The following is a 26785-nucleotide window of genomic DNA, read 5'->3' on the forward strand; positions in this document are numbered from 1 at the left end:
GAATTTCTCCTAACGACTTCTTTTAAACGTAAAGTTTTAGGTGAACATTATCTGTGAACATTATCTTGTTGCTGGGATTTAGTCCTTCCAACTTTGAAAAAGCCCCATAAAGTATTCCTTATCTCGATTACGACCTTTCTTAAGTACCAAGCTGCCACTTAGCTGAATTAAACCTAAATGCCAGTACCAAGGGGAATTTGAATAAAACCTAGCTGGCCCCCTCCCTTTCTAGAGAAAAGCCTTAGCTTTTTTTGCACCCCATCTCTCTCTTTTTCAGCATCCAAGGAAGGGGATTGGGATTGAGGACGAGATTTGGCCTACTCCCTCTTTTGTCCCATCTCTTATTTCTCAAATTAATAAATTAAAAAAAATTCCAAACCCTTTTTCCCCACTGAGAGTCACCTATGACATGAAACGGACATGACTCGTGAGGTTTGGTTGATCTCTCGCCGTACGGCCAAAGATTTGCAAAGCCAATGATGTCCTTTTCGGCCCTCCAAAGGGAAGACTGGCCACCCGCTCTGCCGGGGGCTGTCCTCCAAGAGCAGTGGGTTCCCCTCGGCTGTTTGCCCCAAAGGAAAAAGAGAGCATATCAAAGTAGATGCTTTGTTCCAAACCATTCATAGCTGTCCTTGTACTTTGGGTTGGGTTTCACCACAAGATGCCAGTGTGATCCAACTAGCATTGGCTTCTGGCCTCCACTAAAAGATCAACTAGATGGAAGGTTGAGATCATGGTACCCATCTTTGTCTTGTTTCAGGCTCAATGCAGTGCAATTATTTTGCAGCAGATTGCTGAGATGGTTGTTTGTTGTATTAGGTAGGATGGGGGTTCCTAACATGGTAAAGAGTTCTTCGTCCACTGGTGATTTAATAAGAGGCAAAATATGCAATTCAACAAAAAATTCAGCAAGTTGATCAAAAGTTTCAAATAGTTTTGACATGAAAAATTTTAACAGAAATCAAACTGTGAGGTTGATAATGTATCCATGCATTAAGCTGTAAGCAGGCGTGAGGGAGACAATGATGATACATCATTATCATCACCAACAACAATAAATTTGTTCGGGTCATGAATAATTTATGAAGCACCACCATCACCAATTTGTAATTTACAAGTTTTGATCAATTCATGAACCACTGAATAATTCTGATCGATCAACAACTTTCTTCAATAAATTGAAGAGTATTATCCCTAAGCTTACAAAAAGTGTTATCGAGGTTGGTAACATCCAATTAGACTGAATAATATGTGCATGATTCCCATAGCATCTACTAGGAGTTTGAATGCGATTATCAGAAAGGAGGGCTTTAGGATAAAATGACATTTTGTCCAAGGATAGAACTTAGCTCGGTGTGCAGACATATGCCAACAACTTAAAAACCCAGCTAAGCTAAGGATTGCCTGTGTAAATCTTAATTATGAAAGTGGCTTTCGTGTATATATTACCATCCAGACAAATATAAAAATTAAAACCAGAAGAAATCATCTCTTGACACTAACAATAATCAACCAGAAATTGGATGATTTGGTTTTGACATATATTGCTTGGCTGGACCTTACCTTGTCCCGTGGAGAAATTATTAGGTGGGTCAAGTCCACCATGGACTTAGATTGAAAAAAAGCTAACTAGAGATGATTTTACTCTAGATTCACGGTGAACCTCGTCCGCCTAATAATTCTCCATCCAGCGACATCATGCCTTCAACATGGCTTATGCTAACTTGGGCCCTCATATTTCCCACTTTTGTGGAAAGAGTAAGCTCACACCAGACACCACATTCTACTTACCTTTATTCCCCATGGGTCCACACGTAGTTACCAATTGCTTTAGCTTTTTAGCTATATACCATTCCCTTGGAATGTTTATGATATGATTCCACAGATGGCCAACCGTTGACTGGACTGATCAGAGCAGAGTCTATGTTCTCATCCTCCAATACAAACTTGAAATGTCTCGGAGCCCAATTCTGAGTCCAAAAGTTCTGTCATAAAGGGCTGGCATGCAACGTGGAACAAAGGAATTGGAATTTTATATCACAACCCAAATGTGTATCACACTGATCCCATGTATCACACCAATCTGCATGTGACACATGGTCGACTGCTATGAGGAGAAAACTTTAGCACCAGAGTTGGGGTCTGTACTCTGTAGCACTGCTCCTGGAGCCAAAGCTTGAAGATTTCCTTCCAATTTGTTCATAAAAAAAAAAAAGATTAAACTTGCATGCAAGATAAGATACGCCAATAAAACTGGTTTTGAATCAAGACGATCGTTCTGTTTTGGTATCGTAAAATCAGACATTCACTTTTAATATCCACGAGTCTTTCATAGATTCACCTTGTAATAACTTCTGACCATATTGCGAAGTAAGCATCTACATTTTGCCCACCTTGCTTTTACGACCACCATTGTATTGTATTATTGGTATGAGTTGGTATTTTAAGTCTTTGGCCAAAGCCTCTGTTATAGCAGATTACCAAGTTTGGATTATCATGACATGTTCAAAAACCCAAAATTTGCCTGCTGAAAGTTCAGTGGATCGACTGAAAGTCTGACCGAGCCTCGAATTTCAAAAATGAACAATAAAAGATTGTATTATCAAATAATCATCAATATTAAAGTTCGTAAAATGCATCACCTAAGCAGAGAGGTTTCGTATATCAAATAACATTAGCTCGCAATATATTCATGATATTTATGACCAACTACATAGGCTAGGCAAACTTCATTTGGCTTACAACTCATTGATCCTAATTTGCCAAGGGGATGAAAAAGATCTGTAAATCTCATCTCATTGCTTCAACCAAAATCTTATCTAGCCTCCCCTAATATCTAACAAATTGGAGGAAAATAGAATAAGCCATACCCAATAGCAAAGAAAAGGTTTAATTACTACCCTTCATAACTTGGATACCACTGTGTACATACATATTCAAAAAAATTTCTGCAGGCTTGCAATAAATAGATCTAAAACAGCTGATAGTAACATATAGGGTGCATAAATAAGGTTTAGAGTGTAGAAAATATCAGCTCAGAATCTTACATGAAATCTTTGTGGAGTGAGACATCAGTTTCAGCCTGAAAGGTTGGCTGAATTCTGAAATCCCAAATTCCTTTCACCATATTGATCCAAAGAACCTCAATCCTTGGGACCACACTGGTCCTGGTCCTCTCCAAGTTGCTGAACCTGTATCTTATTCCCACTCCAGAAGATCCATGAAAGCAGCTCCTCTGAAGTTGGACAAGCTAGAGAGAGTGTGTCTGAATAACTAGAATTTCTGTACTGTATTTCCCATACATTAGTGCCATAGTGTAATATAGCTGCAAATAAATCATGACCTAGCATTCTTTGCAATGTAATTGGTTTTAGCTACACATTACTACACATATCCAAGAAAAAGCTATTGATATTATTGATACATACCGTCTGCTGAAAACAAGCTTTATAATGTCTAAAGTCAAGACGTATCCAAGAAAAAGCTATTGATACTATTGATACATACCGTCTGCTGAAAACAAGCTTTATAATGTCTAAAGTCAAGATAATTATCATAACAAACTGAAACTACTGCATCATTCTTTTGCGCATCCGAGCTTAGCATTCGAAATAGAAAACACTACTTACAAACAGAGTATTATTGTTATAAGATAGTCTAGATAACTGACATTCAAAGAGGACAAAGAAACAGCTCAATCAGGTGCTTCAGGGGATGGCCTACTCGGGCAATCATATCGAATCATTCATTCTTTCCAAAGGTGTGGCAGGTTTGGATCCATGAAAAGAGCTGATCCTGTCGAACAAGTGGATTAGGTGGCCATTGGCCAGGAATACAGCTCCTCCAAAGAAAAGGACTGCAGTGCAACAGTGCCAGGAATCTTAACTGCTAAGTGGTCCTTGAGATATGCATTCCTTCTGATATTTAGAATCCTTATCAACTCATGTTCATCTCCAGTAAAGCAAAGACTGTGGATTCCCCTCCTTTCTATCTCCAGAGGCTGATATCATTTTCAGTTTCGCGGTCCTTCCCTACAAGTTGGAGGTATCCAAGGGCAGTCTTTGTATCTATCCATCTTAGGGCTGAAATCAAATCGCATATGGATCAGATACCAGTATATCCATATCCATATTTGTTTCGTTTGACAAATATAGATATAAATATGGATATTAGCGGATGCAAAAATTCATATCCAGATTTATTTTAAATAGATATAGATACAAATCGGATACTAGAAGTATGGATATAATACGGATGCTAGAAGTATGGATATAATATGGATACAAGTTGGATAATCAAACTTTATTACTACAGAATCAAAGATATTACTAGGTGGATGGTAAATGAAGTTAATAGCATGTTAATATTGTTATATATTTTTCTTAGAAGTTCATAGGTGCTATATAAAACTAAATAGGATTACAAATAAAATTAGATATTTGGATACGGATCAGATGGTTGTCTGTCCATTTCCACATTCGTTTTTCTTTGATAGATATGGATATGGATACAGAGATTAGTCGAATGCTCAAATTTCTATCCATATTTGGATAGATTCGGATATGAAAATGGATGTGGGTGGATATTATCTGGTTCACTTTCACCCCTAATCTATCTGAATGGAATTTCTCTAGACTATCAAATCAGAAAGATCCAATGTCTTCTATCTACAATAACTGCAATAACAATAGAAGGGAAAGGAGATAGCCAATATACTCTTTGGTTTGCACTGTCTAAAAACCTTTCTACAAAGACCTCTTAAGTTGTTTCTGGAGGTAGTTGAATAGAGCCAAAATTTGCACAGAAGTAAAACCGAATCCCCTCTGCCTGGTCCACAACAACTAGCAGCCCAATAGAACTACTTTTTAGGGAATCTCGGAACAAAGGGCAAGATGGCGATCTTCTAATCCTTTGATCCTCCAAAGGGAGGTAGCAGGAGGGTCTTTTTATGATGATACATCCCCAGAGATAGGCTGAGAGACGTATGAAGTCAGAAGACCAAACAACAAGAATCCTTCAACCTTACCATTAAAATGATAGACAACTGTTAGTATTGCTGTGTTGAAAAAGGTCGAGAAACAGACAGAAAAGGTATGCTTAGTTGATAATGGATATGTGGTCTGAATCAGTTGGATAAGATATGATGCAATTATTGTGTATAAAGGAGGGGCTGAAAATATTAAAAATAGTGTTACTATTGATGAACACTATGTAACCCTTCTGAAAGACCAACTGTTCCCCTTTGGTCTGTGTCGATAAAACTTAGTTTTCAGAGAGTCAAAGGCTATTATCTTGATACCATGGATCAGACTATAGATAAAATATGGAAAATCTTAAGATACCATACCAATTTTTTCATAATCACAAGCATGCATTTTGATGCGTTTGCTGCATTGGGAAGTCCAATCCCCGCGGAAGAAACATGAGTCGTCCTATGCTATTCTAGTGGTGCCTTTCTCCACAGAAGGAAATAATAAGTGTAACTTTTGTGCAAGATAAAAGATATCATTAGCCAGTTCTTAGATGGTTGCTAATATCAGTTACAGTCATTGGATGAGTTAAAAATTTAGCTTTGGAAGGTTTAAGGCTCAAAAAAGTTACAGCTTGATGGACTACAAAAATTTACTAAGGATGTTGGTGAGACATCAAGCCCATAGCAGGGGAGAAACTAAATTAAAAACTCATAGCTGGTAATCTTCCATAACTTGTTTGACTCTAAAGGTTGTGTGTGACCTGGAGCATCAGTATCGTCCACTCAATCCACAAATTTACATCTAGCTACCTCTTTCATCACCATGACAAGCTCAGCTATCATGGAAGATAATCACTAAACTCTCTCACAAACAATGACATATGATGGGGCACAGAGATGTCATGTCTTGTAATGACTTGCAATTTCCAAATATAAGAAATTAAGCTAAAAAACTACATTCAAATAAGGAGAAAACAATATTACAGCTTGTAATTCATAATCATTGAGGACACATATATTTTCCATGCATAAGCATTTATAAAAACTAACTATATAGATTTAAATATATACAGAATGGTCTGTACTAATTGCACAAAGACTCTCCAGTATAATTAACTGTAACTGTACAACATCTGTATAGTACATGATACTACCATAACCAATAAGCCTTTTTCCATCATATTGCAAAAAGATTGGTGAATGAAAATATGGTTAATAATTAAAGATTATTTACATCCTTAGTCATAAACATTTGTTAACTCAATATGTGTAGCTGCCAAATTCCTAATCAGTTGATCCAAGTATAATGCTTAGAAAACAAGTGCAGCCCCACCAGAGACAAATTAAAAATATTCTAAGAATCTAATGAACTAAGATCTGATACATGATCACTGTTGTTTAAACACCAGTGTTTTCATAGACTATAGAAATGGAAAGGTTGTCATTGCAAAAGAGAACCAAATTTCATTCTGAAGTCCAAGTAATCTAGAATGACAGTTCTGATGTTCCAAAAACTGCTAGAAAATGCCTCCACCCCAAAAACACAGCTCAACATGGCAGGATCTGTGAAAGAAGTCAAGAGATAGCAGTAATACAAACAGTGGGCACGAATTCATCTCATTAATGTTCTTTTCTACCAGTTTGGTGCAAGGTAATATACCTAGGGTTTCAACTTAATATTCTCCCCCCCCCCCCCCCCCCCCCCCCCCATGATGCCAGGATGGATCTAAACATTCCAATGGTCACATCTGTTCTCTTTTACTATAACATAGGAGCTACATAACAAATTCCCTGTTGAGAAATTCTTTGAAATTTATTCACGAACTCAAAATTACATAAGCAGAGAATACTTCATTTTTCTGACCTGACATTTTGCCTCACTTTATGCAGAGAGTCAGTAAGTGATAGCCTGACCGCTTATGATTAAGGTGGAATCAGAAATCAAAATTCTAACATGGTTTCCAAAACACACAGACATGCACATCAACAATGGTATATGGATATTGGCATAATTGTTTTGGATCCTTTTTCTTTAAAATGATCATATTTGGAATCCAAAATGTTTCTGAAACATTTCAGGAGGTCATAGAACTTTATTCATGCTAACCAACTAATCTTTGAGAATTAATGGGAGCATCTCATGGTTAAACCATGGAAGACATGCAACAAATCTTGAGTCATAGCCAAAGTGATGGATCAGCTGGGATGGTATATATACTTACTAGGATGTGATTGAAAATGCTGTCAGTTTGATGAAACCTCTTTGTCAAGCCTGGCCAGCACATCACCCTAGAAAAGAAGGGTGTAGATATTTTGGTTTTTCTTAAAACATGGTGGTAATTATACATCCCGTTGGGGTTGAGGCAAACATGCCAAGCAACTCATCTTGGTAAAATTGATGGATAAACTCAAACCGATTAAAACTGTTTTTTGGGAAATTGACGCCTTAATTCCTTATTCCTTGGCATAAGAATATCAAGTGCTCTATGAGATAATGTCCTTGCTCACTGCTGACATTCCCTTGCATCTACCATGGATAGAAAATTGTAGTCAGGTTCATGAGCATGAGAATACATTTAATTCAATAATCGTCAAAGGAAGATCAAGCTTGTGCCGACAAAATAGAAAAAGTGAACTTAATGCCAAGAATGTGATTATGGGTCCATGCAGTTAGTGCTCAATGGTAGGAGACTTGACTCTTACATGAAGGGGTTGAAGATCAAAGGCAACCAGCAATGAACTTATGTAAAAAAAAGTTTTGTTGCAACGGAAGATACAGCATGAGATGACTGAAGAAGCTACAGATAAGCGGGGCCACTTTGGCCAACAATAAAAAAATTTTATCAACGAGGGCTCTCAATCCTATTGGAGTCAAATTCTAGATAGAAATTTTACGTTCTAAATTCATATAGTTCGATACTAATTTTTGGGAGGCATGTGAAGAAATTTTGTAGGTGTTCATATAAATTGGTTGGGCCCTCACAATGAGGTTCAAGCTCATGTATATTTAGGTAAGATTCTGTGTAGGAAGGCTTGAGATATGGCGGAGTTTTTAAATGGTTGGAAGTCAAAATATGGGTATGGAGTCGTATGTTAGGTTGGAACAATCTGGAGATTAAAACATGCCATTATATGATCCTTCAGTATGAGCTAATGTACTGTGATGAATTTACTTCATTTCGTGGTGAGTTCCATCAATTCTATTTTACAAGCATTACATCTTATAATTTATCCTGCCTTTTATATATTGCCATCCTCTTGTGATTTCTGTGAGTTTCTTCAACAACCATCACATGCTACAATCCATTTGTATAAGGTGGGTGCCACATTTCTTCTTGCTTTGCATTGTGTACCAGCTTACAAATTACATCTTAAAATCTGTCATGGAATACAGTGACAGCTAAAAACACAAATAATGGTTTTATAAGGGCATAGCAGCGTTGACAAACTAGAATCTGGAACAAGCATATGAAAAATATCAATTCATGAGACAATTTCCTAAGAAGCATACTATGTGCTATCTGATTTGCCCTGAAGTCAATCCTATCCCTTGATCATGACTTCAAACTCACTTCCTAGCCTTGCAGCTGTGCAGAAGATTTCTAACTATTATTATATCTGCAATTTACTTGATCCAAATAAAGCGACGTAATTGGAAACTGGCTTTACCCAATAAAAATCAATATATTTCACTTGATCGAACCAATGTCTACAAACAATTATAATCAACACGAATCCCTCTAATCTCAGCTCCAGCAAAACTATCTTCACTTCAATTGGAAGCTAGCGCCATTTATAATTTTAAGCAAAACTGCAACTTTATCCAACCAACATCCACATAGCACCCAGTAATTCCAAGTAAGCTCTTTTCTTGATAGATGACCGTTCCAATAGAAGGAAAAATGAAAAGAATTTCAACACCATCAGCAAATGCACGATTCTAGGAAAACCGTAGGTAGCATCTTTCAAACAATTATGAAGAGTTCCTCCAATCACAGCAGAAAAATTATCATCGTCTCAATCTCAAAGTACTGCCAAAATAAAATTAAGCACAAATGCGAACACTCAAAAGGCGATGATGATTAGAGAGAGAGAGAGGGGGGGGGGGGGGGGGGTCGTAGAGGCGCACTTAGGTGTTGACTGTTGAGAATGGCGACATCGTCCGCGCCGAGGGGTTCGACTCAGTCGCCTCCTCTTCACTATGGTGGCTGTGAACAAGGCGACGACGACGACGACGACGACGACGACAGATGAATAAGAGCAAGGCGGAGGGACGACGGACCCTCGGCTCTCTTCGTTCGAAACTCAGGAAGGATTGTTGTGCAGAAATTAGGAAAGCGGAAATTATCTCGAACTCCCTACTTGGCCCTCTATTTACTTAAAGGTTTCGCATATGTAAATTGGATTATATCAATAGATATTATTTAAAGTTTAAATCACAAATAAGTTCCTGAGATTCATATAAAATCAGTGGTAATTCACCCACCTAAAGGCATATTTGGTTCAAAAAAAAAAATTCCAAATTTTTATTTTAAATCTAGAATTTTGGCCACTTATTTTGTTAAAAATATTGAAAGGTTGGCCAATGCATAATTATTGGCCGAAAAATGCTAGATGTATGCAATCTTTCCTTACATATATACATATAGATATATAGATATACATACATACATGCATATATATATATATATATATATATATATATATATATATATATATATATATATATATATATATATATATATATATATATATATATATATATAATCAAAAATAATAATTTAAAAAATTGTAATTAGTTTTAATTTTTTTAATAGAAAATATGTATGGATTTTCTTACCGTCAAATATAACCTTAGTGATTATGTAAAGAAATTATTCACAAGGCTCTTTTGGAATATTAGATACTAATAAGTCCTCTACTGAAAATTAACCATATTATGATTATGTCAAGGAAAATTACTTACATGCCCTTTTATGGATAATTAGTTACTTAAGATTTCCTAATATACAAGCTTCAGTTTTAAGTCAGAAATTTGTGATGACTACCCTTTATGTAGATTTACTAAGCAAAAATTACTTCATGACCCCTGCTTGAGCGATATATGATTGATAACTTCTTTGTTTTACAAACCTTATAAAAGTTGGGAGAGCCTGACCATTTCACTCTATATTGTTTCAATTAAAAGAGTTATTTACAGATTCTTAATGGAATAAATTTCATAAATCCATAGATTACAAACTTTCCATAAAGTTGGCAGTGAGATTAGGAAGATTGTTCATAGATCCTAATTCAACAATAATTTAAGTTATAAGCCCAAAATTACATGCTTGGTATCAAGAATTGCCGAACTGGGCCGTACCGTCCGATTTGGGCCAAACCAAGCCAACTCAGTTTCTTCGAAACCAGCCGGTACAAGACAAAATCGGACGGTTCTGCCCTATTCGGACTGGACCAGGCGTCGATCGGTATAGCACTTAGTACCGGTTCGACAATCCTTGCTTGGTATATAATTGGCCGCATTAAAGGAATTACATAAAATGTATTGCACTGGGAACAAATAATTCAAAGTCCAAGAGTAAACGAGGATCATTAATAAGTCCTTGATTTACAAGCTTCATGCGATGTCTGCAGATTGCCAGCTCTGTCGGCATGTTATTAAAGGACTCAAATAAAATGGCCCTGAATAAGAAATATTTTGAGAAAAACTACTCCTAATAAATGTTTAATAAATTTTAATGTTTCATAGTCCTATACTCCTAATATAGCAAAATTTAGGAGACACAAATATGCAAGACATATTCAAAACCATTATTCACACCATCTTTTTATTCTTTCAACCACACTATCGAGAAGCCAAGCATCTAAGCCACTATGAATCACTGAAATTATCGTATTAGGTCGGAAATTATAGAAATTTTCTTCCGGTTCAGCAATAGGGGTAAGTCTAGACTAATCAATAGTACCAAGCTTGGCTCGAGCAATAACCACAAGACCCTTTCTACCTTTACCTTTAGTTTGTCCAAGAAAATAGAAGAACGGACAAGGATGGAAGAATGGCAAAAATAAATTGAACCTATTTCATTTTTTACCTGAATATCTAGCGTAGCTTGGACGAATGCAATGGGGAGTTGCCTAATCATTGCTTGAAGTGGGGTTCCGCCTTATAATTTGCGATTCAACCTCGACTTATGAATCAGATAGCATAAGTTAGGATGTCAAAATATTGTTTTATAAATTAACACAGTTTTAAATCGATATATATATATATATATATATATATATTGGATACATTCACCATGATAATATATTTTGGAGGAATCAAGATGTATGAGAAAAATGACAAAGAAACATTTTACAAGAGAAATGGAAGTGGAAAGATAAGGAGACTCAGCATATATAATAATCTATGGATTATTTAATTGCTCAAAAGATAATCTATGGATTATTTTTCATTTCACACGTGTTCCTGACTGGTCAACTCATACCTCGATTAGGTAGCCATCTTTTAGACTTCAGCCTTTTGAGGCAAGTGGCTCAAGAGACTCGTGCCCAAGCCTGACCCCTTTATTAATCCATCAGACCAAGTTAAACCAAATCTTTGCTGTTGGAAACTTGAAAGGTCGTTCCAACGGAAAACCGCGTGGACCAGACTCGCCTCCAACGCGGCGTCACGGGCCCGAGCACTTGAACTAGTCTACGGTGGGAGTGAAAGGTTATGGGCTCACTTGGCCCGGTCACATATTTTACTAGTCCACGAATTCCCCACCGAGTTGTTCATGTTCCTATTTTTAATTGGAGTTTCTAGAATCCGAATGCTGCTACGGAATCTGGATCCTTTTAGGCATCCACAAGTTGCAATCCCAGTAAATTCCAAGTCATAAAGAAGAGATTGTGTTGCTCCTCCGGGATTAGATTCCTGGTTGTTGGTGGTGGTAGTTGTGAAGGTCAAATCACATCAATCAAATAGGCATAGATGAATGGCTCACATAAGTTCGATGCCCTCCTTTTGTCTTGCTCAAGGTTCTGCTACACCGTTCTTCCCCTAGACCCATTGGATGTTGGGTTGAACCCGGTTCACTGGATGTAACAATCAAAAACTTCACTCTACTAGCTTGGTGATTTGGCACCTTCAACAAAAGCTTCATTTTCTAGCTCCTCTCCTATGCTTCCTCAACCATCTAAGTTGATAGAGTAGCCAAAGAGGAATCACCAGCCAAATACAACACATTCATGCATATTTTTATGCCTGATTACCATATGATCAATGTTGCATTAGACCATCAAATGGTTCGACAAGCTCCGAACCTTCACCCGCTCCAATTGCAAGACTATAATCACCTACAACTTAGGTATTGCACCAAACCCAAGCAGCCTTTGTGGAACCAAGAAGCTCGGTGGGGAGGGATAGCAGAATTGCTGGCATCATAGACCATTGCTACATAAATGATATTTTTCTTATTAGTTAGCTATTAGAATAAAAAAGATGATGAAAACAACAAGGTATGGGAGTTTCCTGACAACTTCACAGCCCATAAACTATAACGTTTATTGTCTAATCAAGACAGCGATATATTATAAAAGAAAATAATCTTTAATTTGTTGTACCGAATGATTGAAACCAAAGGATTTCATTGAACCATTCAATGGTCTCCTTGGACGCAACTCTTCCTCTCAGGTTTTGTCGTCAAAGGAAATTGTTGACACTTATATGCACTCTGTATAATAAAATCGTATACTGATAGCCGGACCTTGGTGCCGATATACTTTTAGCTATTAAATACAAGATTTATGCACATTTGGCAGGCCGAAGATCAGGTCTTACAACTCCAGCATGCTACATAATTACTAAAGCATCACTTTACGCGTAAATGATGCCCTGATATAATTAACTTCTGGAACTATGTTGTCATGCTTTGGCCAACCACTTAGGTTATCGAATTTGATAGTGATATTTAACAAGATGACTTAAGTGATTGAATGTGTAAGCAACATTGTTCATGCACCACTGCACCTATCCACCAAGACCTAATCCTTGCACAAATTGTTCTCTTGGGAAGCAGCTCATGCTCCACTGTCACTCTTATTAAAAGATTTTCTTCTAGAAACTATGGCATGTCGCACTTAATCATGGTGCTTGACGACACTATCAACTTTTCCATGCATCTTTTGCATCCCATATATTCGATGCAGCCATCTAGGCTTCTGCATATTCATACCCTGCTCTTATGTTTGCTCTGTAGCAAGGTTTGTATCTTAATAATTACCATTACAGATTTACAGCAAGATAATAAAAAGAAGAAGAAGAATTGATAATAAACAGTAAAGACATCTTAATTTATAACTTAATGCATTTTTACGAAGATTTGGAAAAAATCAACCAACCACTGTCTCGAGTCTCGACGGTGGTTCACAAGGTTCATATCTTATCAAAATCTTTGCAATTGCATGTGTTAGTCATAGAGAAGCTACAATAAACATCATATTGCAAAAGTGGGAAAAAATTAAGTTGGTCTGTCTTAAAAAACAATTAAGTCAGGGCTTTTTGACTTCGGTGATAGCTCACACCCAACTAACACAAAGTAATGTGCACGTGTCCGAACCAAAGAAACATTAGCGCTGACACGGGCCCGGAATCATCAACAAATTTCAACAAAAAAATCAACGTCTGAGATCTTAGTTTGCTTTTTGCTGGAGCACTTGGTGATTTGTTTCTAGTATTAGAAGAAAATTTCTTCCACTGCAGGGTGTAGCTAATCTATTTTAAGCCAAGCCCACCTAACGATGATTAGGTTATTCTACAAGTTAGTTTGCTTGCTCTGAGGGCAAAACGAGTGAAACGCTTTGGGCCACACCTAACGATAAAAGGTAGCTCCTTGTGACATAGAAACCTCTTTGTTAACATCATTACTGTTACCGTATAGAGGACGTTACTTATGCTCTAATTATAATTACTAAGTGGTGGATGATACAAAAGGAACTTAGGACAACCAAGGCAAAAGACAAGGAAAATTAAGAGTCATGTATAACCAGACAAGTGGAAAGACATGATAGCATGGTGAGAAACAGGTTTCAGTTTGTGGTCAGGATGGTGCCCTCAGCATTAGGGAAGCAGTTATCTCTAAGTTAAGACCAGCTCTCTCAGCTTTCGTGTCATGCTTGGGTTGGTAAATCGAGCGAGCCCCACACGCCACACAAGACGTCATGTTGAAAAATTATATCCTACATAGCTTGCACCAATATGGCCGTGCACCATACCAATCGTCTCATTTCCTTAACGTGGATCATATATCAAGATGAATGTACGATGAATGGAGCACGCGGTGGTTGGTGTGATGCACCTGATGGAGAGTATAATTTTTCGAGCTGCTTCAAGTGGCCTATGCAACTTGCTTTTGGTGGTTGGACAAAGAACTATTAATTATTATCTACATTCACGGGAGTACAATAAGCCGTTACAAAAGTGGGGAGTACGCGCCGCCTTGGCTTGGTCAACCATTTCAGTTTGTTGACCTGGTCTTTTGCGTCATCCATTCACCCGGATCCCTTGTCCTTGAAGATTTTATGGTCACGAAATTCCACAGGTGCATCAGCAACAACTATTTATTTATAAAAATTAATATCCACATGTATGCTTTCCTCAGCTTGGATTGAGAATAAGATTCCCAACTCTTTTGTTCTTTCTCCAGATTATTTACAATTATACTTACCGCATGCATTTCGTTTCCCGCTTCACCATGTTTTACTATTATATTTTTAGTTTATTGATCATAAAGAATAATAGATTATAAAGTAATTTATATTTATATAGAATATTTGTTATGTTCTTAATAAATAAAAAAATTTACCTTATTATATTTAAAAATTTATTTCTTTAAAAAATTATCTTAATTTTTAGTATATAAAAATATATATTTTAAATATTCTATATAAATATGAAATTTTTTTTTTGTAAAAAAATATTTTTTTATCTTTTCGTTTTTTTTAAAAACTCCAACTAAACGAGTGCGTTCGATCCCGACCGCAGCCGGTGGACACACACACACACACACACACACACACACACAGAGAGAGAGAGAGAGAGAGAGTACACCGTTCTGTTTGTTTGTCGCCCCGTGGATTTGGTTTTCGTGATGGTGGTCTGCCGTTTGCTTTCCAGTCTTCTTCGCCGCCCCGTCAACATTTCGCCTTTCCTTTTTAACTCCCATCCCCCCCCCCCTCCCCCCTCCTCTTTCTCGTCTCCTTCGCTCCGAACCCTAACCCTAAGCGTAAATCGGTCTGAGCGATCGTCGCTGCTATTCTCTTTGTTATTGGATCGTCTCTTCTCTGTATCTCTTCTATCGGCGACGGAGTTCTAATCCGATCGCTCGGATGTTCGGTTCGACGTTTTGGACTGGTGCTTTTTGTGAAGAAAGTATCCGAAATTTAGCTCGCAAGAACGGGTTCTGAAGGTCTGGTTCTGATTTTACTGCTATTATGCTCCTATTGTTGCTCAAGGTTCGTTTTTTGGTATCATTTGGTATAGAACTTGTTTTCATCCATATGTGGGTTGACTTTGTTTGCTGGGTTTTGAAGGGTTTGTTCTGTTTACAAAGACTGCCTAAATTTATGAAGATTCTACTGGAGCGCTCTGTTTTTCTCTAACTGTTTTTGGAAGTATATGTGTTTTGAAATTGTAAATTTGTAAGTTTTGGTACTTGGGATTTTAATTTTTTTTACGGGGGAGTAGTTTGGTATGGTCTTTCTCCTGTTTGTAGCTTTCTATATGTTTGGGTTATGACTAAAGAAAGGCTTGCATGTTCTTGACAGTCCGCATGTATGGTGTTGCTTAATATCTTGGCTATAATAATGTGTATTGTGCTGCGACTTATAATAGTCAGTTGAAATATTTAGATTAAAAAAAAAGGGTACCTTCATTTGATGGAGTCTCGGTGATCAGTTTATCCAGGAGCATGACCAGTAAAAAGGATTTTAGGTTTTCTCTTTGTACATGTGTTTCCTAGTGATGTATTTTGTATAAGAAAATATGGAGCAGACATCAATTATAATATAGAACAATGAGAAATAACTGATGACATGTCCATTAGGGTGCGTGGAATTAAACTTGCCTTTTCTATTTGGAATGATACGATGAAGATGGCATGGACGAGATTTATAAGCTGAATGCCAGCACAGCTAATGAATGATTACATGTCTGGAAAGATTTAAGGTGGCGAACTCTGTTATGGTATTGATGCATGCTACTAATCTTTAATGTAGATTTTAGTAAAACAATAGAAACTCAGCAAATTTTATGGTTCAAATGTATGGAATAAAGAAGCTTTTGGTTGAAAAGCTGAAGGCTTTACCATTTTTTTGATATAGACCATAATCTGCCGTACCGGCCCGTACTGGTCTCGGCTGGGACCAGTACCGGATCAGTGTGGAATCCGGTACCGGTAGTTTATCGTTGGAGAACCAGTATGGAACCGGTACGGACCGGTACGAGACGGGTACGGGATCGGTACGTACTGGTCCGGACCGCCATCGTTACGCCGATCGGTACCGGTACAACGGACCTTGATATAGACTGGGATGGGAGGGATCTTGGATGGGTTTAGGTTAATAAGATGAAGTTGCATGGTTGAGGATGATAAGGTGAATGCAAGGACATTGAGGACATAACACACTGCAGAAAGATTGGAAATTGCGACACAGAAGATGAACTGATAGAAGGTTCAAAAGAAGAGTGTAATTGAACAAGAAGAATTATAACATATTGAAGAAGTATAAAATCCATACCAGATTCAAAATAGAAGCCATGATTTTCATCTCAGCTAAGATCTTGGTTGGCTTATTGGTGATTTTGAGCTCCTATTCCTCGGTCAATATAAATTGATATTTTCAAGATCTGTTGATTTGATATATTATACTGGCTGAGACTATAAATTCTCTTCTTTATCACTAAATTTAGAAATTGATGAGTAAAACAGAACAGGATATCCTGCTATACCAGTCGTTATTTATTCGCTAGGATATCTGGATTTATTGCTTAACAGTTTATGTAAAATAACAAATAACTTCAATGCTGTCCTTCCTGACTGAGATAAAATGATATCTAGGCTTGCTTCTCATCCATTGAGATTGCGAGATTCTTCGAACTTAAAGACCTTGATGGAAGAACACTTTTGTACATATGCATCTTATGTCAAAATTTCCAGAGACTACTAGTATGATTTCTGTAGAATTTAAGGTGTCTCTCTCTTGCCAAGCTTGGATTCTCCTTTCGTCTTGATAGTGATTGCTTGTGTTGACTAGTTGGTAATATCAAGGCCATTAACTTTTGTGCACTGATAAGTACTGATTGTTGTTCTGGTGGCTGATTGATGACTTCGAGATTTTTATATCATAATTATACTTGAAGTTTCTATGACTTTGTGACTGTTCAATTTCTTTTTGGTCTTGCGATTTTATGTTTATTTTGTAATGAATTAAAAAAATGTTTTTTTTTCATTTGTTGATATGTAGATAAAGATCAGGCTTTTATTGGATGAGGAACGATGTTAATGAAGTCATGCAAGTGCAGCAAAATTCTTCTGGTGCAAAGGTAAATACTAATCTTTTGGACATAAACATGAATGTTGAGCTGTAGTAAATTATCATGTCATGATTTTTCCCTCAATACCTCATACATTATATCCTTGATTGATTTAGCAGTTTAGTATATTGTTTCTTGTTAATAAAGATCAATGTAAGTTCATGTCAAGTCATTTTATTTGTTCAATTCACTAGTTAGTATAACTATATTTGGAGTTTCTGTTGGAGAAGTATTAATTAATTGGATTTGGAAAAACCATGGATTCATTAATGCATCATTTATTTGTCAAAAAATTAAACTATTTTGAAGTGATTGATGCTGCTTGTATGTCAAACCGGAGTTTGTGCAGGGTCTCTAACTTATCTATAGACTTGACTGTTCTCCTGCTGCTGTTATTTGATAGTTTGCTAAAGCTGAAGGAGAAAACGAAAATCAGAGAACTCAAATCATGTGAAATATAATGAAGCTAGTGTACTTCTAAAAGACCCTACTTGCTGATTGATGTCTGATCCAGTGATCCATGTTTATCTATCTCACTGCCGTTTACTTCTCAAATTGCTTTCCTTACTGTACTTTTTCATTTTACCAATTGCTTCTTTTGATTTTTCCACCTGTGGTTTAAATTTCAATTCTGTTATGTTAGGTGCACATTTCAATGTGTTTGGAGCTTAAAAAGATACTGGATAGTGTTGTTACAATTCTTCCTGCAATAGAATCAGCTCGGCCAGGGCACACATCCGGTATACAGGAGTTATGTTCTTTAAACAATTCAATTGAGAGGGCCAAGCTACTTCTTCAACACTGTGCAGAATCTAGCAAGCTCTACTTGGTATGCTATAGTTTTAGACATCCTGAACTCGGATTTTTTTTTTTTTTAAATTAGTTTTTTTGATGATTGTTGTGGAACCACAGATTTCAGTTGTCTTGTGTCACATGATCCACTGCAAAGGAAGTTATATAAGTTCACAGTTAAGCATTAATCCTTTTTTAATTAATTAAACAAATATAAACATAAAGCTTATCCCAGTAGTTCTGTAGGTTGGGGTCAGATTATGTATCTGACTTTGCCATTGGCTCCTATCCAAGTCAAATTCTTGATAAAAACTGTCTCTAGATTGTTCTCGATAATTCCATTCAATTGCTTGATTTAAAAAGTTTAATTTAATCAAAATAAAATCTACCTCTGGATTTAAATGAATTCTTGCTATTATGCTGTAATGGCGAACTTCTAAATACATGCAAATTGATCTTTCTTTTTATGTCATCTAAAGAGATGTCATATCACTTCTATCTGGAAAACCTAGATCTTCATTATTTTCCTGTCTGGTAGAATTTTTTGGTCTTCAACTACATAATGTATCTTTCCAGAAATTCATGCTATGCATAAGTGTCTATATGCGCATACAGGACTGTACCTTGTTCAGACAAATGTATTGATGAGAAAAAACAATAGAATTGAATGATAGGAGAAGTTGTGTTGTTAGGGTGATAAGTTTATTGAGCCAGAGTATTTATATCAAACTTGTAGCTCTAAAAGTTGTACTGATATGGGACAATTATCTATGTTGAAGGAGAAAAATTACAACTTTTAGGATAAAGATTACAACTATTTGCTCCCTCTTTTGCATCTCAGTTCTCAATCCTAATGCTGCTATTGGATGCTTAGAAAGTTTTTTTACTTTTAACATGCTTCACAACATGACTCTTTGCTTACCATTTTTTCCTAATTATTCCTGTTCCACTTCTGGTTTGTGCATCTATCTAGGTAACCACATCCATTTGATGGTGTTATTCATTAGATAGTGGTCTCAAGTAATGTCTGTAGTAAAAGCAGATTTTGCAGTTCCCATTTATATACCATATTAACAGTCATGTTATCTCATCTAGAGGGGGGATAATTAATAAGAACCATCCTGGATTGATTGCATCACATACTATGGGTGGCAGTGCTGAATTTGCATAAATTACCAATTAATCATGAAAACTATTAAGGCATATGCATGTTCAACATTCCAATCTTGAATGGATACTTAAGAAACACTATGCAGTATGCACTAAATTACATGCCTCGTCATTGAGGAGTTATGGTTGAGTCCCCTCCCACCAAAAGAGAAGGAATCATAAAGGAAAGAAAAGGAAACATTGTAGGATAAATATTTTGGCTCTGACTGATGTCAAAGTTATCCTAAATTCTTAGTTGCTTTAAATATTTCAAGTACAAATATTCACCGTCTTAAATTTTCTTCTGTTATCAAATGTTTCAGGCAATAACAGGGGAAGCAACTTTGTTAAGATGTCAAAGGATCAGAAGTGCATGGAATCAAAGTTTATGTCGGATTCAAAATATGGTTCCACCATTGTTAGCTTCTCAGGTTTGTTAAGAAATTATCTGTAATAGATTTTACATTATTTCACTTAGAGTTATATGTATCCCCTATGTGCTTCCTATCTTTGTTGATAAAATATGGAGGAGTGTATCCACATGTCTCTTAGAAGAGATATACTTCAAGCACATTAGTTAGGTAAATAGAACTTTACCATATGGAGTTCCTATGATGGGCGTCTTTATTTTGATCATGAGATAGCATGATTGTGTATTTTAAAGCACTGGTCATGGTAAACTGCTGGTAGGGTTGATTCTTCAGGTCAATGTGGATCACAGATCTTTCTCTGTATCGCTATTCTGTTATCATTTATCTGATCAGCAGGCAGTGTTGGTCAGTTCATGTGTCAAATTCTAATCATCATTTCATTAGTGTAGATTTTTTTTTTCTTTGTGCATGTGTGTGTGTCCATCCATCTAGTTTCCACAGCTTGAGTTAATGGGCACCCTTGGAGGATGATGTCAGATCTGCAGGCCATAGGCACTGGCTGCGTTTTGCATTAGATCCTTCCATGTTGGTCTTTTAGTGATACAACTCTTTGTATATTCAGCTTATTGCCATGGTAATGAATGATATCTTTAGTTATCAATAAAGTTTTTTTTTCAATTGGCTGATAGTTATATTTATTTCTACAGATTTCTGAAGTTCTTGATTATCTTAGAAATGCAAATTTTATCATTGATTCTGCGGAAAAGGAGGCTGGCGAAGCTTTGTTAGAACTACTTCAGCAGACTAATGCAAGTGATGATTTAGAACTTGAGGCCTTTCAGATTGCAGCTTCAAATTTGAACATCACGTCTCCAAAAGCTAAATTGATAGAAAGAAGAGCCATCAAAAAGCTACAAGATAAGATCCGTGGTCCTGATTCTAAAAAGGAGAAGCTCTTGAGCTATCTTCTGCATCTTCTAGATAAGCATGGAAGGAAAATGAGGCCTGATATTTGTGAGCACAAAGAGAATGTCAATGCACAGAATGAGTGCCCGACTCCAGGCATAAATTCTACATGTGATGCTGTTAACTCTGAAAACAACGATGAGCCTACTGATCATGGTGAGACTCAAGCTGATCTATCGAGAACTACTGCACCTCCTGAGGAATTCTGCTGTCCTTTGTCATCAAGATTGATGTTTGATCCCGTGGTCATAGCTTCCGGGCAAACATATGAGAGGATATGGATAGAAAAGTGGTTTGATGAAGGACATGATATATGTCCTAAGACACAAAAGAAGTTAGCAAACCTTTCTATGATTCCAAATTCTTGTATGAAGGATCTCATATCCAATTGGTGCGGTAAGCATGGCATTAGCATTATGGATCCATGCTCGCAGTCTACGCCTGCAGCTTTTCACTCTTGGGAACCTTCACATTGTAATTCCATATCAAGTTTAAGAAATGTTTCTGCGCCCCTACTAGATGGCAAAACTGGAGATTACATAGTTCAAAGTGACCACAGCAATGTATCATTTCTCTCTTCTGATGCTAGCTATTGTTCAGACTCATTTCATGTTAGGGGTATTGAGAACCCAAAGGATAAATGTGCGCAGTTGTTCTCTTGGAGTGATGACTATCAAAAGTATCAATCATTTTCCAACTTTAACCATGACATGTTCTTGAGATTCTTTTATGGGCTCTCTGAACTTTCATTGGACCTCCAAGGCAAAGCAGTGGAAGATGTGAAGATCCTTTTGGAAGGGGATGAAGAGACCTGTTATGCTATGCTTTCCAACGGTTTTGCAGAAGCACTGATGGGGTTTCTGAAGAATGCACATGATATGTCTGATGTGCAGGCACAGAGAACTGGAGCTCGACTTTTTCTTGCTTTTCTGAGTAACAGCAGGTAAATTTCTCTTCCAATAAGTTATTTGGGTAACCGAAATTGAAATTTCTTCTATTATAATTAAATATATGAATGAGGGGCAACAAGTTGCAGATGTTTGTAAATACTTTGTCACATTCACGTCGCCGATCCTTTAGTTTCCAATTGTATAATGCTGAAAATTCTTGCTTGTGTGCTTTTCAGGGTTGAAATTCCATCCTTAGGTGAAGATGTGTTTCAGTGGTTGGCATCATTTCTGGATTCTGAAATAACAACAGAAGCTTTGATGATATTCCAGAAGTTGTCTCATTTTCCAAAGTGTAGATCTGACATTGTGACATCTGGTGTTGCTTCTTCAGTTATAAAATTCCTAGATTCCGAAGACACCGAATTTCTTGAGCTTGCTGTGAAAATCTTTTGTGATCTGTCACTTCACAATGAGATAAAATCTTCCATGTTATCCTCTGGAAGCTTATCAAAACTGGTTTCCCTTTTGAGTGACAGAAGACTAGCACTATTTTGCTTAAAAATTATGCAAAACTTAAGTGATGATGAAGAGGCTGCAGCATTGATTGCTGAAACCAATGGATGCCTTGCTGCTATTGTAGAGCTGCTTGATGTTGGCACTTGCGAAGAACAAGAATATGCCGTCACCATCCTACATTCTGTATGTACTCACAGTTTCGCAAATTGTCTACTGGTGCTGAAAGAGGGCGTGATTCCAGCTCTAGTTGATGTATCGGTCAATGGGAATGCCAAGGGGAAGGAGAGCTCTATGAAGTTGCTTCATCTTTTAAGAGATGTCAGGCATGTTGACTATCTTGACAGTTCATGTCCTCAGTCTGGAACCATATCTGAACCAGCGGAGGATTCCATTGAATGCTCTGCAAGCAAAGAGCGGACTTCAAAATCTTCTGGTTTCTTGAGAAAGAAAATGAAATTGTTCTCAAAGCCGAGATCCTTGGCGGCTCTATTTTAAGCATGCAGCGATATTTCCAGGTCCAACAGACTTGTACATATTTCTTAGCCTGACCGGTTTGTGTTTTCTTTTTATTTATTAGGCAAGCTGAAATCCTGTTAAGCCAGGGCAAGTTTTTGTTGGAATACTTTGTGGGATGCTCATCTCGCATGTATCTACCACTTGTTTGCCAGTTGTATGTAACTTTCTTTTTTCCTCCTTTATTCTGCATGAAAATGTATAGTCGTGGCGTTATTTTTGGTTCCAAAGGCTCCTTTTTATTTGTAATCCCTTTTTGACGATTTGCTGAATACCTTTGAGCGATAGAATATGCGAATGGCTTTCTATAGGCACTCGTGTAAATTAAGCTTCATAAGAAAGTACAGATATTTTATTTCATTATGTTGCAATTTTTTTTGGCAAGGATGCCTTTTTTTTTTAGAAAAAAAATTATTAGAGACCTTGTGTGTGATATCCCAACCGAGGTTCCCTCCCTTCACCTGATTTTTACTACTCATGGGTTCTCCCCATTGGATTGAATGAACCATTGGGGAGACTTCTTGTAGATCGCAGGTAGGCGAAAGAAATCTACGCCCACAGAACGAACAGGCCTGACTCACCAAATCTCGCTAATAATAGCAAGGAGTGGAAGAGTATGGCGATGCCGACCACCGTTTTGGGATTTCGTTGGAACGCCGTGTCCCGGGCGGAGAGTCCCAAGAGATGGAAATATAACCCAAGAACCTGAAAACCGTCCGAAAACCTCTTCCGCCCCATATGGTTGACCCTCCGTGGCTGCAATTGTCGCATGCCACGTGTCAGACACATCCACTGTCTGTGGGCCCGAGTAGATCTAGCACGCCTCGAGGTTGATGTTTTTTCCTCCAATGAAAAAAAAAGTCTTCGTTTCCTCCATTATTATTCCAAAATAAAAAGGAAAACAAAGAAGAGAAAATTGTTGCTGTGGTGTCGGCTAGAAGATCGATTTCATCCAGGCCTTTGAAAGTAATATTACAAGTACATCTAATCCTATTATTTAGATTACATTCCATTATTTCTGGTGTACCTTGTTGTTGATTGGATTTGTGCCTCAATCAAGTCTACTTCTTATCACTCGCTTCTGCTTTCTGACAAGTGGGTTAAATTTCCAATAAAAGCACCGTGGATGATCGGAGGAGTGATGCGTGGCGAACGCCAAGAGAGGAGTGAAAGCATCTAGAGCCAGACCCAGCTGGCCATTTCTTCATGACCATCTCGGCTTCTTTCCTGAAAGCTTTCCCCCACCAAACCTAACAGGACACGCTGGAGGAACCTTTCCGTCTCCATCATCTTTGCCATTGTGGAAGGCTTGTTGAGCAGCGCCCAACAGCGTCCCCTTCAAAAGGATATATCTTGACCTGGACAAGGGTACGTGGAAGCCAAAAAACCAATCCAGCAAGAAGCACCAAGATAGGCCTCTCACGACTATCAATATTGTGAATTTCGGTGCTCATGGTTATCCATGGTCATTCGAACCCACCGCAAGGTGGAACTTTTAAGTTTAGATGTGAGTAGAAGTTATATCTTACATACAGTATGCACTATATGCCCGTGCATGCTCCATTCATTCACATAGGGTTTATTCATCAAACCCTCATTTCAGTACACTGTTATAGAAACGAGCGGCTGTGATTAGCATGCACGACCACATGGTGCATGTCATATAGAATATAATTTCTCGTGATTGACAGTTGAGTCTTTTAGCTTTAATCACGGGGAGCCACTGGAGTCAACTAGAAATAGTAGAAATTGGGTTGAATTCAGCCTTTCGAATTGACGCATCATCTCATCCTTTGAGTTAATGGGTAAGCACTGAGTCCTAATTTCAGACCTCAAACCATGACAAAGTTGTGCATGAGCCATTATGTGCTTGGACCAGACCTCACCCATTAACAAAATTAGGGTAATTCACCTGGATGGATGCAGGGCCTTGAGAATAAAAGCAAAATAATAAATCAAAAATCAGGTAGGCCCTCAAATAAGTTTCTCATTGGTTTTGAATTAACTTTGTAATGCAGAACCGACTACAGTAGCATTCCTCGTCAATGATAAATATTCTTAGATTCATTCTTTGGATACTCCTAGTCTTACCGCTGTCACTGGCATAAATGTTTAGGCATACTTCAATTGACTGACAAACTCTTGTGCTTATATATATCTAAAAGATTATGTCTCCACTAAATAGTTGATATACCTCAAAACTTCTAAAGATCAATCACCAGTTAAAAAACAATTTGTGGCAGAATATCTTCCGTGCGCAATTGGATTTACTCAGAATTTTAGAACGAAGCGGTCGGTCCAGCAAATCCATTACTTGCCTTCTAACTGATAAACATGCAATTCGAATTCATCATCTCGAAGCTGTCGACTAATTAATTACCTTCGAACCTTTAGGCCATTTCAGGCTTGGGGATAAACATGTTAAAATTGTTGCATTACTCTTCAAAGGGATTGAAAGGAAAGCCAGAAAAAAAAAAACTGACATTTAAGTAGACTGAAGAAGGGCGAGGGGACAAAAGAAGATGAGGTTGGACAGAAGTTGGTAGAAGGGTGGCCACCATAGCCCCAGTCAAATGTGGACAGTCCCATGTAGATGTGGGTGGGAGAGGTTTCACCCAACAATTAATCTCCAATCTGTGTCCAGTGTCCTGCCACCTTGGTCCACAATGGGCACTTAAGTTGGGCTGTTCGACTTGTCAGGTTTTGTTTATGCCCCATTTATCAAGATAGGTTGCATGCGAATTTTTTGAGATCAATTATTTGATTGCACTTTAGAATTTGTTTTTTTTTTTTTTTTTAAAAAAGGAACATGTCATAAAACTTGAAAAATGAGTTATATTAATAAAAAAAGGGGTTCTCCTTTGTGATTCATTAAGCCTGTTTTACGAGGTATCAAGTCTAATGATCATCTGTGTAGATACAACTCATGGACATCGAACAAGCCATGCATTTTAATTTATCTTTTTTGGTTTTCTATTTGCAAGCTGTAATGGAATGCCCTTTTGATGGAATCCAGCGTGAACAGCATCAACAGGTATGTGTTTAGATTTCCTTTCACGAATAAGTCTAGAGGGTCCTCTTTTCTTGCTTTATACGTGCGGGCTCTATGCCAGCCAATTAATTGTTATTTGTACTTGTTTTTCATTCTCTTAGTGGATTCAATGAGCCCATAGGTAATCCTGATCGAAGGTTTGAGATAGAAATAAAGCCACATACCGTAATGAGTGTCCAAGTAAGAAATATGTAAAGTTCTATATGGTCATGCATTTACCACTCATTTTGCATTGAAGATATTTATTGATAGAAGTATTTAACAACTAGCCCAAGAGCCAGTATAGATAAATAGAAAAACAAGTTCAACTGCATGATGAATGAAACTACACACACACACATACAAGGATCTCACCCTTAACAAAACTGTGGTGCAATTTCTTCGTAGTCGGGTTTTTTTTTTTCCGATGAAATATGGAGGAAGTGAGAAACTTCCCCCTAATTTTTTAAAAGTCATGTGGAGCTGTAACACAAGGAAGAGAGGTTTCAAGACAAAGGGTTCAATCTATCTACTATAGCTTTATGGCTATCAAAGAAAATACCAGAGTGCAGGCTAACCCATATGGAGAAGTAAAAGGTCTCATATATAATAGTAGTTGGCATATGACCTTACCAACGGATAATAATAGTTGGTGTTTGTCGATTATGGCCCTATCACAGATATAATAGTGACCTTCGCATTTAGTCTGAGAGAAGTAATTTGATCAGTGATAAATGATTTACAATTTTATTTATACTACACACTAGGAACCATGTTTATGAAATATGAATGATTTGTGCATGCATGATTGATTTTATGAACTGTTTTTAATATATTGTATTATAAAATGCTTTATTTTGGAATATCTGTTATTTTTCTTAAATGATGCATTGACATGAAAAACTTATGCTTGATCTGGTAAGATACCGAAAGGTTTACTCATATACCTCTATTTTTATTTTTCTGTCTCTAAGCGAATAGGATCTGTAGGGACGAAGGTTAGTGGCT

The 26785-nt window shown here is 37.2% G+C and overlaps 1 protein-coding gene across 2 annotated transcripts; it reads left to right on the forward strand.

Moving 5' to 3' along the window:
• The first annotated feature begins 14991 nt into the window (after positions 1-14991).
• Positions 14992-22976, forward strand: LOC103711535 (U-box domain-containing protein 7-like). 2 transcript variants are annotated; one of them, XM_088711509.2, is made up of 6 exons: positions 14992-15469; positions 17480-17558; positions 18193-18378; positions 19814-19921; positions 20569-21770; positions 21954-22976. In XM_088711509.2, exons 2-6 carry the CDS (start codon positions 17502-17504, stop codon positions 22726-22728), a joined length of 2328 nt encoding a protein of 775 aa, XP_088567635.2. In that variant the 5' UTR covers positions 14992-15469; positions 17480-17501; the 3' UTR covers positions 22729-22976. The 2 variants fall into 2 exon arrangements, with proteins under 2 accessions (XP_088567635.2, XP_088567634.2); XM_088711508.2 differs by having other exon boundaries at positions 15050-15423.
• The last annotated feature ends 3809 nt before the right edge of the window (positions 22977-26785 follow it).

Source organism: Phoenix dactylifera, chromosome 15 (assembly GCF_051530095.1).
Source record: "Phoenix dactylifera cultivar Ajwa chromosome 15, Ajwa_hap1_PhDact_Kaust_v1.1, whole genome shotgun sequence".
NCBI classification, from domain to species: Eukaryota; Viridiplantae; Streptophyta; class Magnoliopsida; order Arecales; family Arecaceae; genus Phoenix; species Phoenix dactylifera.